This window comes from Cuculus canorus, chromosome 21 (assembly GCF_017976375.1).
Source record: "Cuculus canorus isolate bCucCan1 chromosome 21, bCucCan1.pri, whole genome shotgun sequence".
NCBI lineage: Eukaryota > Metazoa > Chordata > Aves > Cuculiformes > Cuculidae > Cuculus > Cuculus canorus.
Window position 1 is genome coordinate 8,604,850 of NC_071421.1, and position 19,874 is coordinate 8,624,723.

General features: G+C 52.2%; 1 protein-coding gene across 4 annotated transcripts in view; it reads right to left on the minus strand.

Annotated features, from left to right (window-relative positions):
* The window catches only part of EPHB2 (EPH receptor B2), a 142,601-nt gene that overhangs the window by 36,266 nt on the left and 86,461 nt on the right, over positions 1-19,874 (minus strand). For all 4 annotated transcript variants that reach the window (XM_054085703.1, XM_054085701.1, XM_054085702.1 and 1 more), the window contains exons 4-5: positions 17,946-18,101; positions 16,439-16,774 (exon numbers count right to left, since the gene is read on the minus strand). In XM_054085703.1, the coding sequence (XP_053941678.1) occupies positions 16,439-16,774; positions 17,946-18,101 (492 nt within the window). The remainder of the gene's footprint in view (positions 1-16,438; positions 16,775-17,945; positions 18,102-19,874) is intronic.

Below are 19,874 nucleotides of genomic sequence, written 5' to 3' on the forward strand. Positions count from 1 at the left end.
AATGCATCCAAAATTAGTGTAATTGATGAAACTGCTCTGCAAAGCTTAGGGCAACACATCATGATAAAATCAACAAAAAGCAAGATTGCCTTGACTAATTAGAAGTGTTCTTGGGAAGCTCACATGCTTCCCTCTGCAGGCAAGCTCCACAACACCAGCTTTTCCCAATATGGCTGAACAAGACCAAATGTCCTCAGGACATCTGCAGGCACTTTTTTATTAAAGAAGCAAGAGCTTCTCTCAGTGAGCTGTTACCTTTCTCTCAACCCTGATTTTTCAGTTTCAGGGTCAACTCCCTCCTCTCCCACCTCTACATTTTCATTACTCAGAAATGAAGAACGAAGACATTCGAATGTGTCAGTTCAACAAGGCCAAGTACGAGGTCCTGCACCTGGGTCAGAGCAATTCCAAGTACAAAACCAGTCTAGATGGAGAATGGATTGGGAGCAGCCCTGAGAAGAAGGACTTGGGGTGCTGGACGATCAGAAGATCAATATGAGACAGCAACATGTGCTTGCACCCCAGAAACCAACCGTGTCCTGGGCTGCATCTGAAGCAGCATGACCAGCACGGCCAGGGAGGGGATTCTGCTCCTCTGCTCCACTTTGATGAGACCCCACCTGCAGCCCTGCGTCCATTTCTAGAGTCCTCAGCACAGGAAGGACATGGAGCTGTTGGACTAAGTCCAGAGGAGACCACGGAGATGATCCGAGGGCTGGAGCACCTCCCATATGAGGACAGGCTGAGAGAGCTGGGAGTTGCCCAGCCTGGAGAAGGCTATGCAGAGACCATAGAACAGTTTCCATTACTAAAAGGGGCTCCAGGAAAGCTGAGGAGGAGCTCTTGGTCAGAGAGAGCAGGGACAGCATGAGAGGGAATGGTTTTCAGCTGAAAGAGGGGAGATTGAGATGAGATCTTAGGGAGAAATGTTTTGCTGTGAGGGTGGGGAGGCCCTGGCCCAGGGTGCCCAGAGCAGTGGGGGCTGCCCCATCCCTGAAGGTGTTTAAGGCCAGGTTGGATGGGGCTTGGAGCCCCTGATCCAGTGGGCAGTGTCCCTACCCCATGGCACGGAGTGGAACTGGATGGCTTTTTGAGGTCCCTTCCAATCCAAACCATTCCATAATTCCATGATTCTATGACTCAGTCAACAGGAGAACACACAGGCATCTTCCTTTTAAATACTGAGCACCATAACCTGTTATCCTGTGACCCAGCCTGGTCCCTCACACGTGCTGGTTCACCCCATCCCATGGGGCCCAGCAGGGCTACAAGCATTATATTTCTAAAAAGCTTTGAGAGCAGAGGCCAATTTTCTGCGTGAAGTCCTGACTCTTGGACCAGCACAACTGACAGGGGCTGCTGCCCACTGATGTGATGCCATGAAACAAGTCCACCTCCGCCAAACAATATCCACACCACTTCAGGGCCACCTCAGAGCCTCCAGAGCCGCAGTGCTGCTGTGAGGCTATGGAAGGCCACACTACACAGGATGGGAAGCTTGACTGCTGCTCTAAAGGGAATAAAATCAGACAAGACACTACTAGCAGCCAGAGCAGTACTCCAGGGAGCAGCTCAGGGTCTCAGACTCCCAAGGCAGCATCTTGGAATCATAGAATGGTTTGAGTTGGAAGGCACCTTAAAGATCATCTAATTCCAATCCCCTGCCATGGGCAGGGACACCTCCCACTGGATCAGGTTGCTCAAAGCCCCATCCAACCTGGCCTGGAACACCACTAGGGATGGGGCAGCCACAACTTCTCTGGGCAACCTGGGCCAGGGCCTCCCCACCCTCATTGTGAAGAATTTCCTCTTTACGCCTAGTCTAAATCTTCCCCTCTCAGATTTTTGGCCATTCCCCCTTATCCTATCCCTCCAAGCTTTTGTAAAAAGATCTTCCTCCAGACTCCGTGGTCATTCCAGGAGCGTGTTTGGTAGGGCTGTGCAGCTCCAGCTTCTGGAGCACCTGCTGGGGAACACAGGGATCTTTCCACAGCTTCTCTTTCAAGATCTTTACACCGATTCGAAACGCCACCGGTCGCAATCTCTTCCCATTTTGCAGTTTGCCCCCTGTCTCCTTCACCTGCAGGTCTCAGCCTGCCAGTGGAGCAGCCTATGTGATCCTGGTGTAATCAAAGCATCTCCATGCCTCTGCTGGCTTAGCTGCCAGGGTCAGGTTACAGGCAGCAAACCCTCTATCTCTGATCACTCTAATGCCACTAACCCATGTCATGTCAGACAGAGTCAACATTTGCTCTGGAAAACACTCACGGCCAAGCGAGAGCAAAGCCAGCCCAGCGCTGGCCTCTCCTCAGCCGCTCTTTGAAATCACTCAGGGGAAAAAAGGAGTCGAACAGCTGGGACTTTTCCAGCATCTCCTTGGAGCCCTCCTGACAGATCTCAGTCCCCGAAGTGTCAGGTTACGGGACGGGAACTGCTTTTATTATAGAAGGGTCAGCAGGGAATTCTGGCATTTTCAATTACCCGCACACCGAAGCAGCCGTGATCCAGGGTCAGGATTAACCGTGTGACCCCTGGCTGAAGACAGAGTAGCAGGGAAATGCACCATGATGCTACAAGGCACCAGCTAGTCCAGAGGCCACGGGACAGGGCAGTAAATCGGGAGATGGAGGGGGGGAAACTGCTGACAAAGAATCTGTCAGACAATACTCGAACTTTGCCCTGCAAAACAAGAGACTTGGGAAACCTCAAGGTACGTAGGCAAGCTTCTCTCCCAGGGATTTAACCTCACTGGAAGATCCAGGTAGCTCCAACACCTGGGAATTAGGTGGGGAACAGGATGCACTGTGGGACCACAGTGGCGGCATTCCCCAGCACAGGGCTCCCAGGAGGTTCCAGGGCTCCTTCTGTGCTTCGCATCCTGCCCGCCACCAGCAGCTCCCTCCAGCACGGCTGAAGGGTGAAGCCGTGCAGCGATGAGGATGGCACTGCGATCAGTCACAGAGCAAGGGCTTCCCCAACCTCGAAGCCACAGGGCCTGGAGGCATCTAAGTTGGGATCAAACAGTGTCTGAAATGGCAGGAGCACTCTGTGCCTCCATGCAAGGCTGCAGCCGGTGAAACAGGCACATGATGCTCCAGGAGCTCTGGATTTCATGCGTGGGCAGAGCGCAAAGCCAGGAGGACTCACCCTGCACTTCCCACAGCCCTGGAGGCTTTGTGCCAGCATCTCACTCAAGGGATGCTTGATCCACACCCGCCCTCCCTCTGCGCCCCACGGCATCCCTGTCCCACTCAGTCCCCAGCAGATGACTGTCACTGTGCAATGGTCCAGCTCTCCCCACTCCAGGTTCCATCTCTGACATGAAGGCCCCAGTTCTTCATTCTCCTACTAATCCTCGAAGTCCAAAGGCATGTATGGATCTAAATGAAAATTGGTTTCTTTGCTTAAAATCTCATTTTTTTTGCAGCTAACACTCTCTCCTGCCATTTAAGCATCCCAGGCATTCATGCCCCCTCCAGAGGCCCTCCTGGATGAAGGATTTGAACTTGGGATGCCTTCCACCTACTTGAGCACTGAAAGCCTTGCAGTAAGGAATACATGGATGAGGAAGTAAGGGAAGCTTTTTCTGACCTGTTCTCAATGGCGACCCTGGTGACCCCCTGCTCTGCATGGAAGGTTGGGTTGAAGCCCTCCAGAAACCCCTCCACCAGCATTTCTCTCTGTGGGACTCTCTCCCGGTAAAAGGGTTCACTAGTGCCTGGACTATTAAATTCACCCAGTTTCTCTTCCAGTGCCCACCCCTGTCCACCCCTAAAAGAACAGGATGAGAGAGCTGGGGTTGTTCAGCCTGGAGAAACCTTAGAGCAGCTTCCAGGAAAGAAAGGGGCTCCGGGAAAGAAAGGGACAGTCTTTTTAGCAGACCCTGTTGTGACAAAACAAGTAGTAATGGTTTTAAACTAAGGGAGGGGAGATTTAGACTGGATACTAGGAAGAATTTTTTTTACCATGAGGTTGCCCAGGGAGGCAGTGGAGGCTCCATCCCTCGAATATTTCAATGCCAGGTCGGAAGGGGCTCGGATCAGGTTGGAGCAACCTGATCCGGTTAAAGACGTCCCTGCCCATGACAGGAGGGTTGGACTGGATGACCTGTAAAGGTCCCTTCCAATCCAAAGCACTCTGTGATTCTCTGATGGCATGTTCAGCAGCCATATGCTTTTGAAATCCATTACCTCCAGCGGGAGCAGAGGGAAGCAATGCAACATTACAGGGATGACAGTCTGAAGGCTCTTTTAAAAACCCCAAAAGCTGCAGGGCTGGGATGCTCACTGGACTCACTACAGGTCGAGAAGAGTGGTACTGCGCAGTCTGGGAGGCTTTTGTTCCTGAGGTTTCTGGCAAGGTGGCCCCAGCAGGCTGGTACCCACACTGTTTGTCTGTGTCGAGTGCCTGGAAAGCTTCCCAGCGGGCCCAGTCTCCGGCCCCTTGAGTTTGTAACTACAAACACTGGAAAATCTCAAAACACAGTAATGCAGTCCAAAGCGGCCCTGGCTCCAGCCCCGCTGGAATCAACGACGGCTTTGGTGTAGGTTACAGCCTTTAAAACAGTTCCTAATGCCACAAGCCCAGCGCCCGGGCCAAGGCAGATGAAGGCTTTCAGCTGCCTTTATGCTCTTTGTTTCATTGATTTTCAGCCTTCATTTGCAGGCGGCCTCCCTGCCCGCCTCTGCTGAGGGCAGCACTTTGTTCTCAGCAATGAGAGGAGGTGCTCCAGAGGATTCTGGCTTCCCATCACGCTGCCCGCTGGAGCGTGGTTGGGGGTTCTCAGTTCCAAGGTTATCCCTGGACAACCCCATCTCCTGGTCCCCTCTCTACACAAAACCCTCCTCTACTCCAGATCAAGGGAATGCCATCAGCACAAGAATGGCAGAAAGCAGGGACCCAGGCAGGAGCCACCCCTCCTTCCCACCAATCTACCCCTAGATTTTCAATAAACTTGTAATTTCACAGACACTGCGCATTCACTGCAAACAGAGCTGTTCTTGGGTACGTTCTGATTTGGAAAAGTCAAACACGGAAAGCTTAGACAGGAGAAATATTTCTTGTGAGAATGGTGCCTGCTGCAGAGCAGCCCTTGGACCAACTGAGTCGGGCAAATTCGAGACTCAGCTCGGTCCCTTGCTCTTCCATGGCACATCAATTGTATCGGAGTTACATCAAAAGAAGCATGACCAGTATGGCAAGGGAAGGGATTCTGCCCCTCTGCTCCACTCTGCTGAGACCCCACCTGGAGCCCTGCATCCAGTTCTGGAGTCTCCAGCAAAGAAAGGACGTGAATCTCCAGAGGACTGTATGAGGACAGGCTAAGACAGTTGGGGTTGTTCAGCCTGGAGAAGAGGACACTCCAAAGAGACCTTACTGTGATCTTTCACCACTGGAAGGAGGCTTATAAGAAAGATGGCTTTGAAAAAAAAATTTAGCCTGCAGCAATAGAACAAGGGGAAACGGTTTTAAACTAAAAGAGGGGAGATCAAGATGAAATCCTAGGGAGAACTGGTTTGCTGTGAGGGTGGGGAGGCTCTGGCCCAGGTTGCCCTGAGAAATGGAGGCTGCCCCATCCCTGGAGGTGTTCAAGACCAGGTCAGATGGGGCTTTGAGCCCTTGATTCAGCAGGAGGTGTCCCTGCCCGTGGCAGGGGGGTTGGACTGATCCCTTCCAACCAAAACCATTTGATGATTCTATGACTCTACAGGCTGGCCTCCCTAGGAATCTTGGAAATATCAAGAGTTATTCTTGGAAAAAAAAAATTCTGGGCATTTACTGCACATTTACAATGCAGTGACCTCCATGCTGTGGTGAGACAGGCACGGTGAGGATCCTCCTGTCTGAACCGAGTCAGCCACAGACTTCTCATTTTAGAGACAGATAGAAGGGACTACTACATCATGGAGACTCTGAGCTGGACCAAAGGACAACCGGCCAGCCAGCTGCATTAACCCGATTTCCTACAACCATCTATTATGGTCCACATCAATGCACCACTGAGCAGCATCAGTGTCTGCTCAGCTGTTCAAGCACCGCAACCCTGAACTGGCTTCCCCTGTGCCGGCAGCCTTGCCTACCTGTCTCCAGCATCTCCACCTGCTTGAGTGATGGCACTCAGCACCTTGCGCACAAGCAGGGCAATTAGCACTGTGGGCTGTGTTTGCCAAGTACAGCATGAAAGATAAATCACCCCTCCTGAACACGTAAGCAAAAGGTGAACTCCTGAGCCACTCTGCCAGCTCCCAGCACTCACACACGGCGGGGACGGCAGCATTGTTGGGAGAGGGGGAGGTACTGGTTCACCAGAAGGGACTTTCCACCCCATCCATCATGGATGGGCTTTTGTTTGCTGCCCAAAGGCAGCTCCAGATGCTTTGGAACAGGTTTCTGAAGCCCCAGGCAGGTGCAGAAAAATGATTCTTAGACTCACGGAGTAATTTATGCAACAGGGAAGCCTGGGAGCCAGCAGGTGGAGAAACCCATAGAGCTGGTAGTGGGCAGAGAAGAGCATCTGCTAGGAGAGCTCTAGCAGCGCAGCCCATACCTTGCCCTGCCAACATCCCCCCAGCTGCCCACCATAGGAGTGGGAAGAGGAGTCCTGAAGAGCCAGCAGCTGGCAAAGCTCCTGCCATCTGGGAGCCCTGGCTGCGGATGGTCTCGCGTGGGCAGAGGAGAAGGGCATGGAAGGGTCCCTCCTGGGCACTCACCAGCGGCTGCTGCAAGCTGGGGATATGCAGTGAAGGTAATTGGCTGGGCCACCAAGTAGGAGGAGGAGAGCAGCATATGTCAAGCTGCATCAGGTTTTGGTGGACATGACCCTGTGTCCTGGGCAGTCAAGGTGAAGGGGGGAGCTAAGGATGAAGGAAAGAGGAGAAAGGCTGCAGGGCCAGGATAGTTGTGGGGGCTGCTGCAGATGATTCTGTGGATCTGTGGAGAGTAAGCTCTGGCTCTTAATGCTGGATAACAGAAGCAGCCATGGGGATGTCAAGGTTTCAGGAGGTTTTGGAGCCCCGGAGCAGGCCAAATTGTCACAGAAACACATCCAATGAAGACCTCAAAGAAGAAACCTTGAATTTATGGGTCCTTCATAGCAGTCCTACAGTAGGTCACCTGTACTGCTGCTTGCATTAGCACACAGGCACAGAGGCTTCTATCTCAGCTCCTCCACGTGGGAGATCGCTCCAAGGGCTCAGAAAATTTCTGATTTTCCACCTAATGCTATCACCAGCCACTCTGTTCCATCTGCTCTGGTCCTTCTGCTTTAATAGCTCTTCTCCCTTCCTGGTGCATCTCCAGTCCAGCACGTCATTACAGGCAGCAAATAAATCCCCTTCCTCAAGGCTGAACACACAGAGCCTTTTTGGTCTCCTCTCTGTAACATGAGTTCTCCTGTGTCCTGCTCACCCTATCAGCCCTTCTCTCTACCTGCTACCAGCACAGTTCAGCTCTCTTGAATGCGGGTAACTAGGTGTGCCCGTTATGACTGTCCAAAGGTCCACCCAAGCTTTGTTCCATGGCAGTGAGACTTCTCTGCAGCTAGTGAACATACTTGGCCTGATTACAGCCTCATCTTCCATGTGTGGGTTTTCCACAAGGTTTTATACTGGAGGGTTGTTCCCTCCCCATGGTCTGCCACCAGGTCCTCAGCTGCCTCCAACCTCCTCAGCTGTGGTTTCGTTGCTCGGCCCCCAACGCACAGCCTCACTGTTTCCATTTTTGATTTTCACCCTGATTCTATTAGTCCATCTCTCAGGTGGAAGTATCACAGTCCTCCTCTGCCCTATTAATGTTTGTGTCAGTTCTTTGCACAAGAAATACCCTACCAGATTTCGAAAGACCAAGAAGTATGAGAGCACTTCTCATGGATCTCAGCGAGCCACCTCAGCTAAGCCTATTCCATTCCATTCCATTGGTCATGCTCTTCCATTCAGGCAGTTCCTGGACAGACTTTCAGCTTCACTATTAGTTTTCCAAATCAAATGGCTCTCCAGACTGTCACAGTCTATTGCATTTCCTTAGAAAATCAGTGATCTCATTCAAAAAAAAAAAAAAGCAAGAACTAGCTACACAGTCTCGTGTGCAAGGACATGACGGGGCCTCTGTCTCTTAATGTCTCAAGTCAAGGCTGGTTGCCTTTCTGAAAGATGCTTCAGCCAAAGACAAGAGTGAACATGAGCATAAATGATATGCAGGATGATCTAAGACATCTCTTGGCTTAAACCTTTGAATCTTGGTATAAGAAAGAGCAACAACCATGAATTGTAGCCTGGAGGTTAATGTTGGACATTGGGAAAAGTTTCCTCACAACAGTTTTGTACGGCAGTACTGCAAAGGGCTCCAGGAGAGCTGGGGAGGGGCTCCTGATCAGGGAGTGCAGGGATAGGATGAGGGGGAATGGTTTTCAGCTGAAAGAGGGGAGACTGAGATGAGATCTTAGGGAGAAATGTTTTGCTGTTCAGGTGGGGAGGCCCTGGCCCAGGTTGCCCAGAGCAGTGGTGGCTGCCCCATCCCTGGAGGGGTTCCAGGCCAGGTTGGATGGGGCTCGGAGCACCCTGATCCAGTGGGAGGGGTCCCTGCCCATGGCAGGGGGTTAGAACTGGATGGGCTTTGAGGTCCCTTCCAACCCACATCATTCCATGATTCTATGATAAAAGTTTGCTGGTACTTGGAATGTGAGGAGACCTCTACCTTTGGGCGTTACCAATTATTATCTCCCCAAAGCCATGGGTGCCCTGCTGTAGAGCTGTCCTGCTATGGATGGGAAGCTGAATGAGGGATCCCAGATGCTGGGATGTTCCAGTCTCCCGCCTTTTATTTTTATACTGGTAGGCAACAAGAAACAGACTTATTCATAGCCTTCAAGGGCTGGAAAGATCACTTCAGTTCTTTGAGGTGATTTCTGCGCACATTTTTCCAGGTTGTTATTTCATGGTCAGGGAAATCTCTTCCAAATATTTCTTGACTGTGGCCAGCTCAGGGCCAGGCTGGGAGCAGCACAAGAGACAAGAGGAGATGCCATGACTCACATTGCTTGTGTCCAGAGGAGTGCAGGACACTGCTGAGCATCCCTCTGAAGAAGGAAGCCAGCCAGATCTTCTGATTCAAAATGAAAATCAGAAGATAAAAGCAAAAAAAAAAAAAGCAAAGTCTGATGTGCCCCAGGCCATACAGTTCTCCTTGCCTTGTCTGCAAACAGCAGACTGGATGGCCCAGAAATGCCACCCCCTACAACCTTAGATCTTCACAACTCCGCTACCCTGGCTGCTCTCCTCTCTCTCCTCCTCTGGCCTCTCCATGCTCCCTGCTGCAATTAGCAGTGAAGCTCATGGACCACAGCTACAAGGGATATTGTTTTGGTTGAAGGTGAGGGAAAAATTCTCCCTTCTGATGCTTAACAGTTCCCGGGATCTGTCTTGCTTGTGCTTCATCAATCCTAGCCGAATTCCCCAGACTTTGCCGAAGGACCAGACTAGCCTCAGCCCAGCCACACGACACTCAGGGCAGAGCAGAGCCACAGCCACCATACTTTGGTCCACTGAAACCTTCAGCTGTCCTTGAGCCCACTCTGAGGCACTTTGGAGTCTTGCCAGGAGAGCCCTGTCCAGAAGACACAGCCTAGCGAAGATGCAAGCACACAGGCTGTGACAACCACCATGAAGCAGAAGCTCAAACCCTGATGACATCTGGCGTAAACCTGGTGCCGAGGTGTGAGCTGCACATATCCTCAGCCAAAGGAGCCACACCACGAAATACTGCTGTCAAATGGCACTCAGAATGCAAGGTCCTATACTTAGGTCAGGACAACCCTCAGTTTCAACACACGTTGGGGGACAACGTGATTAAGAGCAGCCCTGAGGAGAAGGACTTGGGGTGCTGGGGGAGGTGAAGCTCAACATGAGCTGGCAAAGAGGGCTCACAGCCCAGAAACCAACCGTGTCCTGGGCTGCATCCAAAGCAGTGGGACCAGCAGGGCCAGGGAGGGGATTCTGCCCCTCTGCTTCACTCTGGTGAGACCACACCTGGAGCCCTGCATCCAGTTCTGGAGTTCTCAGCACAGGAAGGACATGGAGCTGTTGGAGTGAGTCCAGAGGAGGCCACAGAGACGATCCGAGGGCTGGAGGACCTCCCGTGTGAGGACAGGCTGAGAGAACTTGGGTTGTCGAGCCTGGAGATGAGAAGGCTCCAGGGAGACCTTAGAGCAGCTTCCAGCGCTGAAAGTGGCTCCAGGAAAGACAAGGACAGACTTTTTAACAAGGCCTGTTGTGACAGGACAAGGAGTAACGGTTTTAAACTAAGGGAGGGAGATTTAGATTGGATACTAAGAAGAAATACTTCCCAATGAGGGTGGTGAGGTCCTGGCCCGAGTTGCTCAGCGAGGCAGTGGATGCTCCATCCCTGGAAACATCCAAGGCCAGGTTGAATGGAGCCCTGAGCAACCTGGTCTGGTTAAAGATGTCCCTTCTCCTGCAGTGGAGTTGGACTGGATGGCCTATAAAGGTCCCTTCCAACCCAAAGCATTCTGTGGTTCTCTGATGGCACATTCAGCAGCCACTCGCTTTTGAAATCCACCACCTTGAGCAGGAGCTGAGGGAAGCAGTGCGACATCACAGCACCAGGGCATCAACCTATAATTCTAGGAAATAATCCTAACAGATTATCTGAATCCATAGGGAGGGGAAAAAAAAAACGTGCCGGAAAAGTGGGCTGCTGTGAATGCTGCTCCTGATGGGTTTATCAGGGAAGTTTCCCCTGTCACACGCTGGCCGACATCCACACAGCATTAGCTGTTCATGGCTCGTTTTGGCTCTGTTTGCAGTCAAGAGCCTCTGACATCAGAGTTAATCCTCCCTTCTTATCCTGTGTGGCATGAGAGTACCTGAAAAAAGGGACACATTCCTAAAAATCTGGAAGTTCTCTTTCTCCCGTCACTGGGAGGTCTTGAACTTGCCTCTGGATGCTTCAGACTCCAGGGCTTTTTCCTCCTTCCTCAGATCACAGAAGCCCCAGTCTGTTACTATAGAATCATAGAATGGTCTGAGTTGAAAGGCACCTTAAAGATCATCTAATTCCAAGCCCCTGCCATGGGCACGAACGTGTCCCACTGGATCCAGTTGCTCAAAGCCCCATCCAGCCTGGTCTTGAACACCTCCAGGGATGGGGCAGGCATCACTTCTCAGAGAAACTTGGGCCTGGGCCACCGCCCTTACGGTGAAGAATTTCTTCCTAATGTCTAGTCTAAATCTTCTCCTCTCCAATTTAAAGCCATTCCTCCTTGTCCTATCACTCCATGCCTTCGTAAAAAGTCCCTCCCCAGCTTTCCTGGAGCTTCTTTCAGCACTGGAAGCTGCTCTAAGGTCTTCCAGCAGCCTTCTCTTCTCCAGGCTGAACAACCCCAACTCTCTCATCCTGCCCTCACACGGGAGGTGCTCCAGCCCTCAGATCATCTTTGTCGCACTAGTTACAAGGGGTTACCCTTCCCATGGCCGTCATCTACGCCATCCCTGCCCCAGGAACTACTTCCCTCAGCACCCTTCCCTGGGCACTCACTTGCAAATCCATGCAGCACTAAGACTCCTCACCCTTGCTTGATCCCACCCAAAGAATGTCACAAATCAGCAAGCAAGGGCTGTATGTTGTCACCAACAAGAGGGTTGAGACCTGGCGCGGCTTTCAGTTAGTCAAATGTCATTATCCTGAGTGCTGGGCCACGCTCAGCTCCTAGATTCCTAGCTTCCCTCCTGCACCTTTGCTCTTGGGATGCTGGCATAGCTCTTGACCACCCTCTTGGCACCAACCTTTTGCTGTGGTACTGCTGAGAAAAGGCTTTTGGTGGCACCCGGTCTCTGTGTGATGGGGCTTCTTTCCCTTGGCCACATCATGGTCTCTTAAGACAGGAGTGGCTGTCTCGGGTGGGGAGGCCTGGATATTCCTCTTTGCAGACCTGCTGAGCTCTGGGAGACAGGAGCCGCTCAGCTGCTCAACTTGATCTTGTTGTACTCCATCCCATCGGCCTCAGCCCACGGATTCAGCCTGCCTAGGTCCCTCTGCAGAGCCTTCCTGCTCTCCAGCCGATCAACACTTCCACCCAGCTTAGTGTCATTTGCAAACGGACTGAGGATACGGTGAATCCCTTTGCTCTGATAATTGACACAAAGACGGGAAAACAGTACTGGCCCCAACATTGAGCCTTGGGGACCACCATGCAACAAGGGGCACAAGCCATAATTGGGGTGAAATGAAGAAATAGCTTTCACAGGAGAGTGAGGAACCTGTCCTGAGACAGGTTCGCAGAGGTGTTTTCCGAGGCTTGTCTAGAAAAAGCCACAGCAGGCCTACTCAGGGCTGGAGCACCTCTATTATGAGGACAGGCTGAGAGAGTTGGGGCTGTTCAGCCTGGAGAAGAGAAGGCTCCAGCAAGACCTTAGAGCAACTTCCAGTACTGAAAGGAGCTCCAGGAAGGCTGGGGAGGGGCTCTGGAACAGGGAGTGCAGGGAGAGCATGAGAGGGAAGGGTTTTGAGCTGAAAGAGGGGAGACTGAGATGAGATCTTAGGGAGAAATGTTTTGCTGTGCGGGTGGGGAGGCCCTCAGGTTGCCCAGAGCAGTGGTGGCTGCCCCATCCCTGGAGGGGTTCAAGGCCAGGTTGGATGGGGCTTGGAGCAACCTGATCCAGTGGGAAATGCCCCTGCCCATGGCAGGGGGTTGGAACTGGATGGGCTTTGAGGTCCCTTCCAACCAAAACCATCCCATGATTCTGTGATTCTCCTTGTGCTGACAGAACCGCTGCAACTGGGAGGAGGAATCAGAGACACCAGATGCCCCTTCCACAAATCCAGATGGGACCCTTGGTCCACATCAGGCTCAGCAGCAGGACTTGTGGAAGCAGCTCTTGTCAAACTGTCCTGATTTTGTTCCTGAACTCAGGAGTTCAACAGAGTGCGCAGAGTTAGAGCGTGTGAGACACTGAGCTCAGCATCATAATCATCTGTAACACATAAAGTTAGTTTTAAAAAGGCTGGGGGACCCACACTTCATCCAGCAGAGTGGAGACAGCACCTCTCCTTAAAACTGTAAGAGATCTAGGAGATCTCTGGCCAATCGTTCCTAAAGTGTCAAAAATGGCAGTGCTGGGAATGACAGCTTCTGTGCAGAGTGATGATCACGGCCTGATGGCTGAGCCCACGAAAGCACTTATATGGTTGTGCTTGGGTCTGGAAACCAAAATCATAGCATCACAGAATCATGGAACGGTTTGAGCCCACTGGATCAGGGGCTCCAAGCCCCATCCAACCTGGCTTGGAACCCCTCCAGAGATGGGGCAGCCACCACTGCTCTGGGCAGCCTGGGCCAGGGCCTCCCCACCTGAACAGCAAAACATTTCTCCCTAAGATCTCATCTCAATCACCCTTCTTTCGGCTCAAAACCTTTCCCCCTCATCCCGTCCCTGCACTCCCTGATCAAGGGCCCCTCCCCATGTTTTCTGGTGCCCCTTTCAGTACTGGAAGCTGCTCTAAGGTCTCCCTGGAGACTTCTCTTCTCCAGACTGGACAAACCCAACCCTCTCAGCATGTCCTCGTACAGGAGGTGCTTCAGCCCTCTGAAAATTCAGGTCTTGCTTGCAGAACAGGAGACTGCATGGAGGGGGATGGCATCCAAAGGGACCAAGACAGAAGTCAGCAGGGAGCTAAGAGCTGTCCACATGGCTGTGAGGGAGCACTTCACCCTTGGATGTGTAATGGGAAGAGCGAGACCGGCGAGGAAAGCAGCAGCAGATCTGCCCTTAGGTACAATATCTAGCTCAAAGAACTATGATGAAAAACATAGTTCCCCAAAAAAGAGCTGAGGGAAGATCCACATTCTGGAAAGCCACCTCTTAGCAAGAAAGAATGATCCAGCTTGGCTTAGTTACTTCTTGTTTTATCTTGAGAGGTGCTACCCACCACGGGTGCCAACATGAGGAGCAATGTCCTGCTACTACAATGCGACAGCAAAATAAGTTATGTTTGTGTAAAGGCCAATGTTAGTGAAATCCAGACCTCAATGGAGCTGGATAATAACCGCAGCCATCTTACTCTGGGAGAAAAAGGTGGTGAATAGCACGTCATCTTCTTGGATGTCAGATTTGCTGTTGGGACAATGGTCACCATATCACCACAAACCACAGTGCCACCGCTCCAGCCACATTCAGCCCCTGCCCTCTGGCTGCACTATGGTGAGCATTCCCTTGTTCTCTCACAGCAGCTTTTTCCCAGGGTGCTGAAGAATTTGAAGGCTAAAGATGCTGCTGGTGATGTGGCATCATCTCTCCTCAGTCCCTAAGGCACCAAACACAGGTGGTCCCACAACAGTGTGGGTGAACCAGGGTGATTTTGCCTGAGGTTCCTGAAGGGCAGCATAGCGGGCGCTTTGCAGGAAGGACAGGAGCACAAGCCCATCATGCACTTGGTCCTCTGCTCTGCCTGAGATGGAGCCCCAGCTGGCAGCTCAGATCAGAGCTTATCTCTTCCCTCCCTCCCCACACTCTCTTCTCCCTACAACACCTTCCATTCTTGTGTCCCAGCTCTGCATTTGTGCCTGCAGCTTCTGTTACCAAGTGCTAATGATCTACATCAAGGCTGCCAGGCGGTGCTGACTGTAAGCAGAAGAATTCAGAGTCTCTAATTACAGAAGAATTAGCAAGCAGACAGTTACTGTTTAGCGCTAATGAATAGATACATTAAGAGAGACATCACACAGGCTGAGAAGTGTGAGCCCTGATAATAAAGGAGCATCAAACAAAGCAAACACAAGGAGGAGGATCCAGGGTGCTGAAAAGGATTTGCCTGCAACTCAGGTCTCTGCTTTTGCTAAGGCGCAAGTAGCAACATGAAGGTAACGAGTGCTTCATATAACTGCAAAGTGCAAAATCTGAGCATTAAATAACTCATCTATAGCTCAGGACCGTGGTCAGGATGGGGAGAGCCCCTTCCCAGCCCCAGGTAGCATCACACCCACCTTGGATGTGGTTCACAGCCACAGAATCATAGAATAGGTTGGGTTGGAAGGGATCTTAATGATCATCCAGTTCTAACCTCCTGCAACAGGTCACTGTCCCATACCAGTTCCTCTCTCCTTATCATGTGCAGATGTGTTCCTGCTCACAGTCAAACCACGGTCCAATGCTACATTAAATCTGTCTTCAGTGCTTCTGATACATCAAATGCCGTAACCCCCCAGTTCCTGAGCTAACTTAAGATCAGAGGTCGCTCCGCTGGTTTGTGTGCAATCCAGACATGTTTGAAGGTGACCTCTGTCTTGGTGCTCTGCATACCCAGCCAAGCGATGTCCACCTGTATCCCTGCTGCTTTGCCCTGGGTCAAACCCTCCGTGGCCCCTGCAGCCACCACACAACACAGGCTCCAGGCACTTCAGGGGAAATGCAATCATCCGTGACTGCCAAATTCAGTCTTGAAGGTCAAATAGTGCCCAGGGCAGCACAGGGGTTGTTCACACAACCCCACACATTTGCACTCAGAGGGACCACAGAAACTCGCTTGCTCCCACACGTTTGTGCCTTATTGGCGTGTTTCCACTGTGCAATCAGATTAAGCAAAGCCCCAGCCTGTGCTCCAGCTCCAGATGGCTTCCAGGTGGGCTGGGGAGAGCAGGCTCTGCCTGGCAGCTCTGCGGGGCATCCTGCCACCAGCACGGCTGCTGCTGGGGGGCCACCCTAACCAGTCCCTTCCCTGGACAAAGCCACCCTGCATAGTGGCGCAACCCTCTAGGCCAGTGCCGAGCTGGAGAATCCCAATGAAATCCATCCAGCTCTGTTGCTTGGTCTTCTTCACCAAGATGACTCTGCAGAGGCACAGGACCTGGGCCAGACTGCAGACAGTCATCTCATCTATTCATCTCCCAGTTGCTCTTCTGTGCAGCTTTCCTTTGCTTTCACAGTCCAGCCTGGCTTCCTCTGCAATGGGAGCTGAGATTGTAACTCATGTCGTAATGCTGGAGTTGATCTTCCCCTCCCTGCTCAGGATGCAGAGCTGCAGCCAATGGCATGGGCAACCAGAGCTCTGGGGCAAGAACCTCAGGAACGGTGCCAAGGTGACCAGAGAGGAAGGCTGAGATACCAGGACATGTGACATGAGCTGTTCAACTATGGTGACAAGATGGGCAGCTCTACCGCGGGGCATGCACGAGCTTTGCACTTCGCTTTGCGCCTTGACACTTCAACACCCGAGGCTTGGGATTCATGGAGGAATGACCAGGCCCATGCACTCTGGTCATCACCAGTGTAATGGAGCAAAGGACACCAAGGCCACATCACCCCACCTCTTCTCCCCTTCATGCCCTGCTCACCACACAGGGTTTTGTCCAGGTCAAGCAGTCCTGCTTGATCAGGAGATCTCTGCCCACCACCTCCCCTTCCCGGAGAGACACCGATCCGCATCTTACCAGCCTGGTTGGTGGTGATGTTCACCGATGCAAACTGCGGAGAGAAGGGGCTCTGGTCGGTGACACCATTCACCGCCTGGATCTCGAAGGTGTACTGGGTGTGGGCCAGCAGGTCGCTGATGTAGATGCGAGGCTCTGTCAGGCCCAGCTGGCGCGGGGCGAACTGCACGTTGTCCCCGCAGCGTGTGCACGCCCCACGGCCAGAGCCGCAGCTCTTGCAGATGATGTTGTACACCAGGTCCTCCCGACCCCCTGAGTCTCGTGGTGGGGTCCACTCCAGCATCAGAGAGGTCTCGTTCACACTGGATATGACAGCCTGGGGAGCAGATGGGATGGCTGTAAAGGGAATAGACAGAAAGGTGTAAGAGCCAGACCCCTGCTCATCGCTCCAGGACCAGCTGTCTGTCCTGCACCCAGCCTTTTCTCCATCCCCAACAGCACCCAGCAGCAGGGCAGAGAAACATGGCAGCCAAAGGCTGGAATCACAGGGTCTCAGAATCATGGAATTGTTTGGGCTGGAAGGGACCTCAAAGCCGATCCAGTTCCACACCCCTGACAGGGACACCTCCCACTGGATCAGGGGCTCAAAGCCCCATCCAACCTGGCCTTGAACACCTCCAGGGATGGTGCAGCCACCACTGCTCTGGGCAACCTGGGCCAGGGCCTCCCCACCCTCACAGCAAAACATTTCTCCCTAAGATCTCAATCTCCCCTCTTGCAGCTCAAAATCATTCCCCTCATCCTCTCCCTGCACTCCCTGATCCAGAGCCTCTCCCCAGCTTTCCTGGAGCCCCTTTCAGTACTGGAAGCTGCTCTAAGGTTTCCCTGGAGCCTTCTCTTCTCCAGGATGAACAACCGCAAGTGTCTCAGCGTGTCGTTGTACAAGAGATGCTCCAGCCCTCGGATCATCTCTGTGGCCTCCTCTGGACTCATTCCAACAGCTCCATGTCCTTCCTGTGCTGAGGACTCCAGAACTGGATGCAGGGCTCCAGGTGGGGTCTCACCAGAGCAGAGCAGAGGGCCAGAATCCCTTCCCTGGCCTGTCCGGTCTCACTGCTCTGGATGCAGACCAGGACATGGTTAGCTTTCTGGGCTGCAAAAAAAGCTGTCTTCTTAACCTTGGCGAATTTGAATACATGCTATCCCGGGTAAAGTTGACCAATTATTTTTTGTAGCCCTCCTGATTCCAGGCCTTTGCACTAATCTCCTGTGTGCCAACACCGAAGTACAGCCCAGGGTGAAGACATCCCTCTGCACAGAACAGCACAAAGCAACCCAAACTTCCGCTGTATTGCATATGCCATGTTTGCAAGTGCAGACAGGCACAAAGTAAGAAAGCCCTGGGCCTGCAAAGCTCCTCTGAACGAGGTGCTCTGAGCCCCCACAACTCCTCCAAAATCCCACTGAGGCAGATGCCTTCATTCAGCACCTGTGGGAGCTTGGACTGATGCGTGTCTCCTTTCCCAGTCACTTGTGGCCCCTCCCCAGTTGCCCTGACCCCACATACTGGTGCATGGCATGTTGACAGGATCAGCATCTGCCCGGTAATATCCATTTCGGCACACGCAGTTCGTGGCCCCTTCGGAAGTTGTCCGGCTGTTAATAGGGCAGTGGACACATCCTTCATCCCCTTGGCTTGCCTTGAACGTCCCCAGTGGGCAGCCTGAAAGAGAACCAAGAGCAGTGGTAAGCGGTGAGCACGGGGATGGGGTTGCCAGAAAACCCTGTGGGGCTTTGCAAGGTCTAAAGCCAAAATCTGACAATTGGAAGTAAAGAAAGTGGAGAACTATCTGCTTTGAAGGCACTGTGAAGGCAGGCGCTGACGGGATGGGGGACGCGCAGGCATTTCTTCCCCCAGTACCAGCCAAGAGTGCAGAAGTGGGTCCACTCAGGGCATCTCAGGACTTCATCCACCACTGCGTAACAAGTGAGTGGCTTTACCGGGTGAGCACAAAGGTCTATGGCCATCTGACTCCTTCCCCCCATGGTGAACACCCAAGGAGCAGCACACGAGCCAAGCACGCGCATTTCCCACAGCACCTTCTAACTCCTCAAAAACACACAACTCAGAGAGTTTCCAAGAGGCTGAGTCCCTGCAGTGAACATACCTTGCGAGATGTGTCTTCCACCAAGTTACCCAGTCATTTTTTTAGAAGAAGCAAATGTTCCGCATCCATTTTATAGTATTATAGACTGTCCTGAGTGGGAAGAGAATCTTTGTGTCAGCCACAGCCATGACATCGGCTCTGGAAGTGGATAACCCTGAGAAAAGCAGTACAGGGCTCTGCAGAAAGGCTTTGGAGAGCTCTTACAGCCAAACAAGCTCAGTTGTTGGGCTGTCTGTGCAGCCAGTTCTAGATCATAGAACCATAGAAGGTCCTGAGCTGGAAGGGACCCACAAGGCTCATCGAATCCAACTCCTGTCCCTGCTCAGGACACCCCAATATTCACGCCGTGGGGCTGAGGGCACTGGCCAAACACTTTTAGAATATTGTCAGGCTTGGTGCCATGAAGGCTTCCTTGGGGAGCTGTTCCAGTGCTCCACCACCCTCTATGGGAAGAAGCTTCTCCAAACGTCCAACCTAACCCTTCCCTGGCATCTTCCTTCCATTCTCTCCCGTCAGAGAGAAGAGCTCAGCACCTACTCCTCCCCGTGTGAGGAAGCTGCAGAGCGAGATGACCTTGGTGTGGAACACAGCATTAACAGATACAGCACAGGTGACTAAAAACACCACTGCAAAACTTGAAACGCCAGAAAATCCTTGCCAAGCCAGGGGATCACCAAAGCAAAAGCTCAGCTGGACACATTTACTGGTATGGCTCTCAGAGGTTTCCCCTCTCCGCTGCTGGTGACTCCTTGTGCAGCACCAAGAAGCCAGGGGTTGCAGGTGGGATCTGCCCTGCAATGAGTTAAACAAAGTTCTCCTTCAGTTTGCTGCCAAGGCTTTCAGGAATGAGGCAGATCAGAGAAACAGCCTGGAAGAAACATATGCTCGGGGCTGCTGCAAGCGTGAGTTGAGAAGTGTCTGTTTTCTCCTTTGAAAAAAAAGGAAAAGAGTGGGTTGGGGGTTTTTTGTTGTTTTTTCTTTTTTTCCTCCAGTTTTTATCTCCCTTCCTTCATAATTATCTTGAGTTTTCAATGAAAAAATTTCAACTGAAAAATACGATCAGCCTTCCTGCTTGTCCCTCCTGCCTCCTACAGTCAAAGGAACCGCTGAAAAACTGGCTTTTCTCCTCATGTTCCCAGATCTTTCCACCCTCTCCGATCACCCACGCATTTGACTCCAGTTCTGACCCTGTTCCCAGAACGTGCCTGGGTACAAACCCCTCACAGGGGGTGTGAAGCTGTTGCGAGAGGTGATGGTTGTGTCGTTACAACTCACTTCTCTGTCACAGAGAAGCGATGATGGCTCTGTAGCTGAAATGATAACAAGGT